A 14,329-nucleotide genomic window follows, 5' to 3' on the forward strand; every position below is an offset into this window, starting at 1 on the left:
TATGAATCCCGAAACATCAGATATGATAAACACTGACAGGAGCGTTGCCGTGTTAGGTTTTGAGAGAGAAAAGGGGGGGATATTAGGGAGGCACAATGCAAAGACCACGTAGAATTTTATTATTTTTTCATATATATATAGTAGAATAGTAATTATAGTGTTAATATTAATACATTAGTGATAATAGGAATGACAGCTATAGGAATAATAATGACAGTATTAGTAACAGAGCTAATAACAACAACTGTAGCAGCAGTTGTCGAGCAGGAACACGGGGGCAGCAGGTGGCCCACAACGACAGATCCAGACTCTGCAGGAACACGGGGCAGCAGGCGGCCCACAACCACAGATCCAGACTCTGCAGGAACACGGGGCAGCAGGTGGCCCACAACCACAGATCCAGACTCTGCAGGAACACGGGGCAGCAGGCGGCCCACAACCACAGATCCAGACTCTGCAGGAACACGGGGCAGCAGGTGGCCCACAACCACAGATCCAGACTCTGCAGGAACACGGGGGCAGCAGGTGGCCCACAATCACAGATCCAGACTCTGCAGCTCCGGAGGCAGAAATACCTGCTGAAAGCGACAGAAGGAGAGAGGAGAGAAACGAGAAAGCACAGAACTACGGGAGAGAGAAGATGTCGAGTTAGTAACATGCAGTAATGGGATAAAAATGCATACAGATGGAGAGGGAGAGGAGGAGAGAGGAGAGAGGTGCATCATGGGAAGTCTCCCGGCAGTCTAGGCCTATAGCAGCATAACTAAGGGATGGTTCAGGACTCACCTGAGCCAGCCCTAACTATAAGCTTTATCACAGAGGAAAGTCTTAAGCCTACTCTTAAATGTGGAGATGGTGTCTGCCTCCCGAACCCAAACTGGGACCTGGTTCCACAGAAGAGGAGCTTGATACTTGAAGGCTCTGGCTCCCGGTATACTTTTGGAGACTCTAGGAACCACAAATAACCCTGCATCCTGGGAGCGCAGCGTTCTAGTCGGGTAATAAGGTATTATGAGATCTTTAAGATACGATGGTGCCTGACCATTAAGAGCTTTGTAGGTGAGGAGAAGGATTTTAAATCTTATTCTGGATTTTACAGGAAGCCAGTGCAGAGAAGCTAATATTGGAGAAATATGATCTCTTTTCCTAGTTCTTGTCAGTACACGTGTCACAGCCTTCTGGATCAACTGGAGAGTCTTAAGGCACTTATTCAGGCAGCCGGATAATACGGAATTGCAATAGTCCAGCCTAGAAGTAACAAATGCATGCACTAATTTTTCAGCATCATTTTGAGACAGGATGTGCCAACGTTGCATAGGTGAAAGAAGGCAGTCCTTGAAGTTTGTTTCATGTGGGAGTTAAAGGATAAATCCTGATCAAAGATAACTCTGAGCATCCTTACGGTGCTGCTGGAGGCCAGGACAATGCCATCTAGAGCAATTATATCTTTAGATAACGTGTCTTGGAGGTGTTTGGGGCCAAGTACAATAACTTCAGTTTTGTCAGAGTTTAACATCAGAAAGTTGCAGGTCATCCAGGTCTTTATGTCCTTAAGGCATACCTGAAGTTTAGTTAACTGGTTAGTTTCATCTGGCTTGATCGATAGATATAATTGGGTATCATCTGCATAGCAAGTCCATCAGTCATCAGTCACGTGGGGAACTGGAATCTATAACATAACATGAACATGTCAGACAGCGAGCAGTTAACCCACCGCCTCGTTGTTAACAACGGAAACACGACATGAAGTAGGCGCAGAGAGAGATATCGATGCTACAACAGCTAACGGCTCTCCAACCGAATTTATAAAACTGTTCCCACAAATACGTCTTTATGCAGTCAGTTTCAACAGCAGCTCCAGAGACAAGGGTTTGAAATGTTTTATGTGAAATTGAAGTTGATCCATATGATCAGTTATGAGAATAAGAGCCAGGTTGATACCGGAATTTTGCTTTAAGATAAACATCTTCACTTACCTGAAAACAGCCACATTTACCCCCAGTTGAATGTAAAAAGCACATCTCCAAAGGAAATATAAAAATAAAAGTAATAAAAGTCCCTCTGAAATGTGGTGGAGTCAAAGTAGAAAGTGTCTGAAAATGGCGATACTCCTGTAAAGAGGAAGTGGATTCAGGTACTTCCTGTCTCTGCAGGTTTTGGATTACTGGGTCTTTGGTCGGATCTTCTGTGACATCTGGGCGGCGGTGGACGTCCTGTGCTGCACGGCGTCCATCATGTCTCTGTGTGTCATCTCCATCGACCGATACATCGGCGTGCGCTACCCGCTGCAGTACCCGATGATCGTCACCGAGAGGCGGGCGCTGCTCGCCATGCTGGGCGTCTGGATCCTCGCCATAGTCATCTCCATTGGCCCGCTGCTGGGATGGAAGCAGCCGCCATCACAGGTACTGAAACTAGCCGTCATGCAGCACTGAACCAAAGCAGCTTCAGACGGTCGGTCACCGTCGGGAGGGTTGGAGGATTTATTCAGGAGGCTCCTTTAAAGGACTTTTAAGGCTTTTTGTTTTATAAAGAAGTGCAGGTTTCAGAAAGTTTCATTCTGTATTATTGTATATATGAAAGTACAGAGTCATGAAGTCAGAGGCTGTTTAGTCGATCTCTCTTTCTCAAGTCAACACGGACGAGATGTCCTTTAAGGGCTCAGAAACAATTGAAATTTGAACATCGACAAATCAAACTCAACTGAAACAAACCAATCAGTCAGCAGAAGATTCAATCAATCAAAGTTTCTTTATTTTTAAAGCAGAAATACTCGTTTCCTTGTTTCAGCTCCTCAGCTGTGAGGACTGAATGTCTTTTTGGACAAAACAAAACATTTAAAGAAAATTGAGTTTTTCATTATTCTCTGACATTCAGAAAATATTTGGCAGATTAATCGATAATAAAAGTAATCGTTAGTTGCAGCCCTACTCCACCTGCTGATGAAGATTGTGTGACATGATTGAAAGCTCCTGGAAGGCTACTAAATAGACCTTGTGGTGAGATTACTGCTTCCAGGTCAAGAATGAACTCTCGGACTTATCTAACGATATTAGAAAGACAAATAAATCTGAGTGACAAGAGCTGTGACAGTTTACAAAAAAAGTTTTAAACATGTTAAATTTTTAACATGTTTTTAAAAATGACACACAGAACAATTTCATCACCAGACCAGTAGCTGTTCTGGAGCTTTCAATCGAATCATATGATCTTCCTCAGCAGATAGTCGCTCAGTTGTCACAGAGCTGTAGATGTTTCAATTTCCATTTTCTTTGCTGAGTAACGTCTCGTCCCCGTTGGCTTAAAAACTGAGATTGAAAGTAGGTGCGGAAGATCGTGTACTACAATCGAAAGCTCCAGAGCAGCTACTAAATGGACCCTGTGGTGTGATTGTTTTGTCTCAAATCTGTGTTTTGGTTTTAGTGTTTAAGATAAATCTGACAGAAGCTCGTGATGAACGTGTAACCTCCCGTCTGCCTGCAGGACGACACAGTGTGTCTCATCACAGAGGAACCGTTCTACGCCCTCTTCTCGTCGCTCGGCTCCTTCTACATCCCTCTGGCCGTCATCCTGGCTATGTACTGCCGCGTCTACATCGTGGCCAAACGCACCACCAAGAACCTGGAGGCCGGCATGATGAAGGAGCGTCAGGAGGACTCCAAGGAGCTCACCCTGAGGATCCACTGCAGGAACCAGCAGATCCAGGAGCTATGCCCCGCCTCCAAGGCCGGAGGGGGCGGAGCCTCGGCCGGACGCAGCACGCTCACCGTCAAACTGCTCAAGTTCTCCAGAGAGAAGAAAGCTGCCAAGACGCTGGGCGTGGTGGTGGGCATGTTCATCCTCTGCTGGCTGCCTTTCTTCCTGGCTCTGCCCATCGGTACGTTCACTCTCTTCACCTAGAAATCATTTCAAATATTACGACTTCCTCTATCAGTCCCAGCAGAACTGTTTAGGTGAGACTTTCAAACAAACCGATTGGTCTGTCTCGCCGTCAGTCATCAAACTGGTCCTCGTGAAGAAAATGAGCGATCATGGCGGCTGTAACTCCTCCTCGTGTGTTATTATGGAAATCCAGTCGACATGTGGGCATCAGAGTGCGGTCGTATACATTTTCATTTTCAAATAGTCCCGTTTTTTTCTGGATAAAAAGCTGCAATGCATCCATATTTGAAGCTAATGAGAGACTTTGTTAGCTAGTTTTCGGCCTGGGACTGAAAGGGTTAAACATAAAAAAATGATATCACAAGATGACGTCTTCAAAAACCCGTCAAACACTCAAAGATATTCAGTTTACTGTCACAGAAAACCAGCAAATTTTCACAAGTGATGATGATCTGCTGTATTTTTGTTTTAAAATGACTCTAACAATTAATCGCTGATGAATTCTCTGTCTTCGACTAATCGATCGATCGATTAGTTGCCTCATTGTTTCAGCTCTGTAACTCGACCAGTATTAGCTTACTGCAGACTTATCTGACTTATGTCAGCCGATAAGACTCCAGGTGAGCCGCTGTAACTACCGCTGTTCACAAAGCAACACAGGATCGAAACCATTATAAAATCACTGAACTACCAGTACAGTGATGGAGACAGAGTTCTGGTCTCCGAGACGAATGTCAGTGACGCCGGTGTGACGGAGCTGTCAGCAGCCAATCAGGAGAGAGGATTTTAGATCTTTATATGATGAATGAAGGCATTGAAACGTGAGTCTGACAGGTAAAACATGAGACTCGTGTCGCTGTTAGAGGAGTTTAGCGTGTCTGTGTCACTTTGAACCACGAGCACACGACGAATTAAAATACAGAAGCCGAGTCGACACCTCCGAAAGGTCCGATTCAGGTTCGGTCCATCGACGCGAGCAGCCAGAAGAAGAACCAGTCAGCTGTCATAAACTTTCAACCACCAACCTGCCGACGAAGTCTGATCGTCACGCGGCTCAGAGCGAATCCAAACACTTCGTTACAACTCCGCCCACATCAGTCTGAAAACCTGGGATATCGGAGCAGGAAGCTCCCACAGACCCTTAAAGCATCGCCTCATGTTTAAGTTAGGTTTCAGTGTTATGGACTCTTTTCACTGGTTAGACTGGTATCTGAGTGGGAGCACTGGTCCACACGTGGTTCTGTTACAGCAGGTCCAAACATCAGATAATATCACACGTGTGCCCAGTGATGAAACATCAGCGTTTAGGATCACTTATTGATCACAGCATTTATCGTTACGTATAACTGATGCTTCAGTAGCATTTTAATAGTGACCTGTGACAGTATTATTATATGTGTATTATATTATACTGTATTGTTTTTCACTGCTGTCTGACTCTTCATGGACTAAACAATAGATCGATTAATTAATTAATCAACAGTAAAAAGAATCATTAGCTGCAGCCCTGGATGAGAGGATAATTACACGGAGCGATGCGTCCTGTCTTTAAATTAATTCTGTCCAAAGTCGGGAGCCATTTTGGATTAATGGACGACCGTCTGCCAAACCAGGCGGCGAGTCTCTGCGAGGCTGCACCCACACAGCTGAGTGACGCTGCCACGAGCTGGGCTAACAATAAAAAGAATATAGTAATATATGTATTGATGGATGAGACCGAGATCTTTTTGGTGAAAATAATACAGGAACAGCACATTACTGTGTCTCCCTGCCGTCTCAGCAGTGTGGCTGTCCAACAGTGAACTACAGCCTTTAAAACTTTATGTCCAGATGCATCACGATGGTCTAAAAATCAAAAGTAGTCCAGAAACCCTTCAGAAACTGCACATTATTTTAGTTTTCTTCATATTTTAAATATTTGGCCGAACAGCGATGCTTCAGGTCCTACATCACAGACCAGTCAGCAGCCAGAGTTTCTAGGACAAAACCCAGAAATGAGTCTTGTTTTCTCAGAGTGCTCACAGAGACAGACAGGCTGGAAGTTAAACACGCTTTATTTTCTGTGATGGATTTCCCACAACATGGACGGTGGAGTGACGCCAGACATTCCCCTGCTGATAACACAGATTAGAGCTGAGCCTGCTCGGATTAGTCCAGTTGGACGGGAAGCTGTTTATGTTCGTAATACTGAGCGGACTGTGTCAAAGCCAATGAATCCCAGCAAAGACTGCCGTGAGACCCGCTGCGAGGTCTGACTGTCTGAGACCCGACTGCTCAGAGACACGACTCCTGTGAGACCCGACTCCTGTGAGACCCGACTGCTGTGTGACCCGACTGCTGTGAGACCCGACTGCTGTGTGACCCGACTGCTCAGAGACCCGACTGCTGTGAGACCCGACTGCTGTGAGACCCGACTGCTGTGAGACCCGACTCCTGTGAGACCCGACTGCTGTGAGACACGACTCCTGTGAGACCCGACTGCTGTGAGACCCGACTCCTGTGAGACCCGACTGCTGTGAGACCCGACTGCTCAGAGACCCGACTGCTCAGAGACCCGACTGCTCAGAGACCCGACTGCTGTGAGACCCGACTGCTGTGTGACCCGACTGCTCAGAGACCCGACTGCTGTGAGACCCGACTGCTGTGAGACCCGACTGCTCAGAGACCCGACTGCTGTGTGACCCGACTGCTGTGTGACCCGACTGCTCTGAGACCCGACTGCTGTGAGACCCGACTGCTGTGAGACCCGACTGCTGTGTGACCCGACTGCTGTGAGACCCGACTGCTCAGAGACCCGACTGCTGTGTGACCCGACTGCTGTGAGACCCGACTGCTGTGAGACCCGACTGCTCTGACACCCGACTGCTGTGAGACCCGACTGCTCAGAGACCCGACTGCTGTGAGACCCGACTGCTGTGAGACCCGACTGCTCAGAGACCCGACTGCTGTGAGACCCGACTGCTGTGAGACCCGACTGCTGTGAGACCCGACTGCTGTGAGACCCGACTGCTCTGAGACCCGACTGCTGTGAGACCCGACTGCTGTGAGACCCGACTGCTCTGAGACCCGACTGCTGTGAGACCCGAGCTGTGAGACCCGACTGCTCTGAGACCCGACTCAGAGACCCGACTGAGAGACCCGACTGAAACCTCATCCGGGTCTCAAACCGAGCAGTCCTGAGCAGTCGCTTTCCGGACTGCTTTCAGGACGAGGACGAGGACTCAACCAGCAGCAATCTGTCTCAGCTGTGAGTCGCTGCTGCACCTGCTGACACACTACAGTAACTACTAACTTCCTGTTGTTTCTACATCACCTGCCCCCCCAGTTTCTGTGCTAATAAACTGAATAATGAACAAACTGTACACGTTGAGCTCCACTGCTGCTCAGACTCCTAAGAACAGATGGATCATCCGGACGTTCGGACTGAACTCTGACAGTGAATGTAAAGTCACTTCTGGACTGACTCTATAGTTCTACTAACGCTCAGTGATGCAGTGTTTGCTGAGTCACGATCTGCACTGCGTCCTCAGTAAATCAGCAGGGAGGACGGACTACACCTCCTCCACCTTTTAAAGCCGCGTCTGTAAAAGGAAATCTGCACATCTGAGAAGCTGTGCATGTTTTTACAGGAAAAATGACTTCAAACATCAAAGTAGCTGATCATTAATTTCCTGTTTCGGCTGGATTTGTCATATATATATATATATATATATACTGAGATCTCGCCAGGCGAGAAGATGCAGCAGATTTTCCTGAGGCATCTTTTGTGGAAGTGTCTGTTAATAAAAAGACGACGCAGAAAACACACAATCATTTAGAAAAGCAACAATTTTACTGTCGGGCATTTTACAACAGTGTTCTCGACTGAAACCAGCCGAACTGCATCTGAAGCCGCATTAGATCAGAAGCTTCGGTCCAACACATACGGACGTCTTTAAGCTGCTGTGAGGATCAGGACTGGTTCCGGTTCTGGACCAGAACTAGTCCTGGGAGCAGAGAAGAGCACGAAGAACGTGGCAGAAACCCAAAACACTATTAAACTGAAACTGTGTTCGGAGGGAGAATCACCAAACTTGGAGATACGCGGTTTTTACAGGGCAGTGATGCATCCTGGGCAGGTGTCACAGGTTTTTCCCATGGCGGGTTTAACAGTCAGATTCTTCATATATAGTCAGAGACAGCAGCCTGAGGCACAGGATGGCCTTACAAGTCCATGCTCAGGGAGAAATAATCCACCTGCTCAGGAGTCTGTGTTATCTGAACATCAAAAACCCGATCCTCCAAAATCCTCCAAAATCCTCCGAAACCCTTCAGCATGCTGCAGATCACCTGCCTCCTCTACAGGTCACCACCTCCTGAGGAGGGAGGAGAAAAGGGGAGACGAGGAGAGGAGACAAGGGGAGGAGAGGAGAGGAGACGAGGGGAGACGAGGAGAGGAGACAAGGGGAGACGAGGGGAGGAGACAAGGGGAGACGAGGAGAGGAGACAAGAGGAGGAGACAAGGGGAGGAGAGGAGACAAGGGGAGACGAGGAGAGGAGACAAGGGGAGGAGACAAGGGGAGGAGAGGAGACAAGGGGAGACGAGGGGAGGAGACAAGGGGAGGAGAGGAGACAAGGGGAGACGAGGGGAGGAGACAAGGGGAGACGAGGAGAGGAGACAAGGGGAGGAGAGGATTGAAAGATGCAGGTGCTGCAGGTTTATATTATATAATAATATTTCTACTATATATTATTATAGCAGCTCACCATCATCACCGTGATGGTGGTGATGATGGTGGTGATGATGATGGTGATGATGGTGATGGTGGTGATGGTGATGATGATGGTGATGGTGGTGGTGGTGATGATGATGGTGATGATGATGATGGTGATGATGATGATGGTGATGACGATGGTGATGATGATGGTGATGGTGATGGTGATGATGAATGTGGTGATGGTGGTGGTGATGATGGTGGTAATGGTGATGATGATGATGGTGATGATGATGATGGTGATGATGATGATGGTGATGACGATGGTGATGATGATGGTGATGATGGTGATGATGGTGGTGATGATGGTGATGATGATGATGGTGGTGACGATGGTGGTGATGATGGTGATGGTGGTGATGGTGATGATGGTGATGGTGATAATGATGGTGATGATGACGATGGTGATGACGATGGTGATGGTGGTGATGGTGATGATGGTGATGGTGATGATGGTGATGATGATGATGGTGGTGACGATGGTGGTGATGATGGTGATGGTGGTGATGGTGATGATGGTGATGGTGATAATGATGGTGATGATGACGATGGTGATGACGATGGTGATGATGATGATGATGGTGATGCTTCCTGAGCTCCCCTGCTGTTGGCGGCTCTACAGCTCATTATGTAACGGCCCTCCCCTCCGGTGGAACCTCTGACTGCAGCTGTAACACATCGATCCTGTTTACTTTCCGTCCATCAGGTTTTCCATTTCCCTCCTGTTGTAGCGCTCACGTGTTCGATCAGAGGCTGCTGTTGTTGTCCTGGTTATCGGTTATATTCTGGCTTCATTTAAAAACAGAAACGACTGTTATTCCCCTTTAAGAGTCAGTTTGTTTAACGAGCTCACAGACTCCCTCGTTACTAAATACGGCATTATATTTAATGTCTGCCATTTTATTTGAGTGTCTGAATTCTGAGTGTGTAAACGTCTCCTCTCAGAAACAAAATCTGTTTATCTGTTTGTTTGTTTGTTTCAGGCTCGTTCAACAGCAGCCTGCGTCCTCCTGAAACCTGCTTTAAAGTCATTTTCTGGTTGGGATACTTCAACAGCTGCCTGAACCCCATCATCTACCCCTGCTACAGCCGGGAGTTCAAACAGGTCATAACAGCGATAAATAATTAATAATACAGCTGATAGTCTTTTCATGTACTTGTTAATAGTTTTTAATACATGATAATATGTGATAATACTGCAACTGTTAGCACTGAGAGTCCTGTGGTGTCTGAAGGAGGCCTGTCTGTCACTGTGTCATAAACACAAAGAGTTTCCCCTCGGGGATCAATAAAGTATTTTTGATTCTGATAAACATCAGTCGACTATCTGCAGTCCGTGTGCTTCGGTGTGTTTTGGACTGACTGGTTTGTTGTGGACTGACTGGTTTGGTGTCTGTCTTCAGGCGTTCATCCGGATCCTTCGCTGTCGCTGGAAGAGGAAGCGTCAGGGCTGGCAGGCGTACTACAACTACCGCTGCCATCTGGGCTCCAACAACTCGTCCTTCCTGAACGGCAGCCAGCAGACGCTGTCCTCCATCAGCCCCAGCCCGCGCTGCGTTGCCTCCAGACTCCGCCCCCCGCCGTGTCCCTCCTCCTGCGACCGAGACCCCCTCCCCGGACCGACGGGGAGAGCACGGCCCAGCGGCGTGTCCCCGCTCGCTAAGGATGCCGGGACGCCGATGGGGGTCGGTGCGGGACGAGGGGCGACGTTGAACAGCCAGAGCGTAAACAAAGAGGAGCAGCAGCCATGCAGGAAGGTGCAACACTAACTTACACACCTGCTGCCTGAGGTGGCCACGCCCCCACCCTGCCGCTGACAGGAAGTGGCTTTTAAAACACGCACAGGTATCACTGCTGACATCACGAGAAGCTCTGTTCAACGAGGTGTCGTTCAGGTGTGATGACAGCACCTGTCAGGTGGTTATGACTGTTCCCGCCTCCCTCTCAGCCTTAATAACACACCTGTGAAACATGGCGGAGCTCCTCATTTTAAAGCGTTTTTACCACCTGATGGTTCCAGATCAGCACCGTCCACTGCACTTAATGGAGCTGTTACCTCTACTGCACATGTGCAACAGATCACACAACTAAATTAACTACAGCTAAAATAGCTCTAAAGTACAAAACTACAAACGTTTTTCAAAACAACAAATAAATTGAATTGGAAATCAGTAAATCATCAAAATCAGTAAATCAAAACTAACTGAAATAATAAACAAACATATTAAATTCCTTAAAGCTCCAGCGTGAAACATTCAGGAGCAGCTGTCGGCAGAAATGGAATATAATACTTATAAGTGTGTTTTCATCAGTGTTTAATCACCTGAAAATAAGAACCGTTGTGTTTTCGTTACCTTAGAATCAGCCTTTATATCTACAGAGGGAGCGGGTCCCCTTCCACGGAGGCCGCCATGTTGCACCGCCATGTTTCTACAGTAGCCCAGAACGGACAAACCAACCAAACACCGGCTCTAGAGAGGGCCTTTAGCGTTTTTCGGGAGTTTTGCGGCCACCGTAGTTTCTCCTCCACGCCTGGAAGGGGAGGGCGAGGCGAGCGGTGTTCACATCGCTGCAAACTGCAGTTTCACCACTAGAGGCCACTAAACCCTTCACGCTGGACCTTTACGTTTAAATTTGCCAAAATAAGATGGTAAAAAAGCCTTAAATATTCACTCAACAGAAAACTAAAACGAATAAAGTATAACAGAAAGCCTAATATAAAAAACTAAATGTAAAATTACATTTATCTTAAAAGTACTATAAACATTATTTATACATTTACTTATTGTCATGTTATTTGTCTTTCTTTATTATGCTATAACTATCCTGAAATAAGTTCCTAAAATTCAAATTAATTCTAATAAATCTGGAAAACAAATCAGTTAACAGGAAACTAAACTGAATAAAATATAACAGTAAATCTAAGTTAATTACAGACATTTTTATACATTTATTTATTGTCATTTTATTTTTTTTTCAAAGAGTTAAAGCTCTCCTAAAAATTATTCCTTAAATTAAAATGAATTCAAAAATCAGGGGGGAAAATGTTCATCTAAAAGTTCAACAGGAAAAAAAGAAAAGTAGTATTTGTCTTCTTTCCTTCTGTATTTGTTTATTATGCCAAAGTGATAAAGAAAAGCAAAACTCTCCTGAAATAAGTTCCTAAACTTAAAATTAATTCAAATAAGTCAAGAACAAACAGTCAACAGGAAACTGTACTGAAAATAGTTAACCAACAAACCTAATTAAAATTATAACTAACTGACTTTAAACAGCAGCAGCAGCTAACGATAGCTTGCTAGCTAAACAATGCCTGGTACGTTAGACGTAAGATTCGTACACAATGAATGGATTGGCCTTAAATTAGCTTGCTGGTTAATGTTAGCATAACATGTATCTGTAATTTGGATTCGGCTGTGTTGGATACTAGCAACCAAGTGGTACCGTTAAGACCTCGACCTTGTAAAAGCATTAATATCTCCCTGACAGAACATTTATTTTGAAAATCTTCACTCAGACTCACATTAGAGGAAGTGGGATTATCAGCTGAGAGCTGAACCTGTTGTGTAAAAACCGTACTGACTTTGTATTTGTAGAGAGAAGCTGGAGGTTTTCACATTCACTTCAACACAGTTTGATCACAGCAGCATCTAGTGGACTTTAGAGGAACTGCAGCTGCTGGTTGGTGTGAGCAGTGTTTTTATACTCTGTATTTATGTATTTATTGTGGAAATCATTCATTCATTCACACAGAATCATAAATATCCCGCCTGACCCATCCTGCAGCTGTCGTAACGTCTGTGTGTGTGTGTGTGTGTGTGTGTGTGTGTGCTACTTCCTATAGCTTCTTTAGTGGATATATCGTACTGTGTTATATTGACGACTCTGCTGACTACAGGATGGATCAAAACCTAAAATCATGAAAATCAGACAGACTTGGAGTTGCTGGAAGGTGTATTTGTTCTCTTTTGGTGGAGCTAGGCTAACAGTTTCCCCCTGCTTCCAGTCTTTGTGCTAAGCTAGGCTAACCCTGTTGTGGAGCTCTCTGTGCTGGAGATGAATCAGAGTCTGGAGACAGAACAAGATTACACTAAATGTCAGTGTGTTCATTTTAATTAAAGACAAAAAATGAGTTTGAAGTGTTGTAATGAATTATTTAAGTAAATTAATAAAAGAATATAAAACAATTTCTGTTTCATCGGTGCTCTTGAATGTTGCTGAACAGGAACTTTGGGATCTTAAACCGAGGCTACAGCTTTATTTAACGCCTACATGAATTGGTTCAAAACAGCTTTGAGATCAACTTTTATAACGAGTCCTGACGATCCGTCGTTTTCATTAAAACCGAAACTACTAAACTGCTCCTCCACCTCCTGCAGCTCGTCCCCCCCTCCTCCACCACCACCTCCTCCTCCACCTCCTCCTCCTCCTCCACCTCCTGCAGCTGTTATCAGCCAGGTGTGACGGTCGACACGCTGAACAGTTTGTAATTCCCTGTTTTATTTTCAAATGAAATTGAACCTTCAGTGTGTTCAGAAGACAGAGACACATACACACTCCCAAAGGTAATATACTAATATACAATTATGTGTTTAAAAGTAGCTACACATTTTTACTTTTTAATAAAAACTATACAACAAACATAATTAAAGAATAAAAATGATTCAGGTACAAAAACTCGAGTTGAGCTTTACTTTGAAGTTTCAGAATCTCAATATTAAGTTCTCTTTTAATTATTTTCATATATTTAGTTGATTGTTTTTCATTAGTGATCAATCTTTGCTCGAATGCTAAAACGATGCGACACAATGCTGATTCCTTTCCTGGAGTCTATCCTCAGTGCTTCCTAATGAGTCCGCAGCAAATGTGATGTTTGTGAAGAGGAAGACGCAATGAAGCACTTTGTCGTCAAACGTACTGAATGTAATGTGGCTGCCACTGTTGTGACGTCAGACAGCTGCTTCTTCATGAAGTCGGGGCGGATGGATTATGTAGAATGAATTATTGAAGGTGTTAATCTGAATCGTTTTGATTGGTTGACCATGATGCCAGCACCCTGCAACACCTGGACTCACCTGTGGAGACCACGTGGACTGTATTCTTTCTTCCACATCCACCTGAGCAGCTTCTCCAGACCAGACAGGAAGTGAACTTTCTTCTTCTTGGAGCGAAAGTCAACCAATGAGCTAAGAAGGAGGGAACTGAGGAGCAGCTGGTAACCTTTAAACGACGCCTGCTGCCAGAAGCTGAGCTGCCTCCACATCGGTGGAAAAAATCCTGCGGGAGAAACGTGGGGCTCAGTGTTTTGTTCACGTGAATTGGACGAGCCGGGGATCGAACCCGCGCCCCTGCGATCAACAGGCTACCTGCTTCACCTGCTGGGCTACAGGAACTTCTTTCGCGGCTCAGCTTTGTCCGCGTTAACTTCTTCACGTTTATTTTCTAACCGTTGAGCTTCGGTAGGCGTCTGTAGCTTCAACAAGAAAAGAATAAAGCAGGTCGCTGCACAAGAACAAAGAAAAGACTTTCCCTGGTGAAGCAAGTTGTTTCAAGTATTTTCTAAATCGAGTTTCATGAATCCGGACCAAAACACGATTCCTCTGAAGCTTTTAGAAAGAATCGCATTGAACTGGAAGATGAAACCGGCTCCGACGGGTTTCACTAAACTTCAGACGAAGAACAACAGACAGGAA

General features: G+C 45.6%; 1 protein-coding gene across 5 annotated transcripts in view; it reads left to right on the plus strand.

Moving 5' to 3' along the window:
- LOC122888718 (alpha-1A adrenergic receptor-like) overlaps positions 1 to 10,997 on the plus strand; it is a 19,498-nt gene extending 8,501 nt beyond the window's left edge. For all 5 annotated transcript variants that reach the window (XM_044223473.1, XM_044223477.1, XM_044223475.1 and 2 more), the window contains 4 exons: positions 2,154 to 2,405; positions 3,484 to 3,877; positions 9,620 to 9,741; positions 10,040 to 10,997. In XM_044223473.1, coding sequence (XP_044079408.1) covers positions 2,154 to 2,405; positions 3,484 to 3,877; positions 9,620 to 9,741; positions 10,040 to 10,405 — 1,134 coding nt within the window. In that variant the 3' untranslated portion in view covers positions 10,406 to 10,997. The remainder of the gene's footprint in view (positions 1 to 2,153; positions 2,406 to 3,483; positions 3,878 to 9,619; positions 9,742 to 10,039) is intronic.
- The last annotated feature ends 3,332 nt before the right edge of the window (positions 10,998 to 14,329 follow it).

This window comes from Siniperca chuatsi, linkage group LG14, assembly GCF_020085105.1.
Source record: "Siniperca chuatsi isolate FFG_IHB_CAS linkage group LG14, ASM2008510v1, whole genome shotgun sequence".
Classification (NCBI taxonomy): domain Eukaryota; kingdom Metazoa; phylum Chordata; class Actinopteri; order Centrarchiformes; family Sinipercidae; genus Siniperca; species Siniperca chuatsi.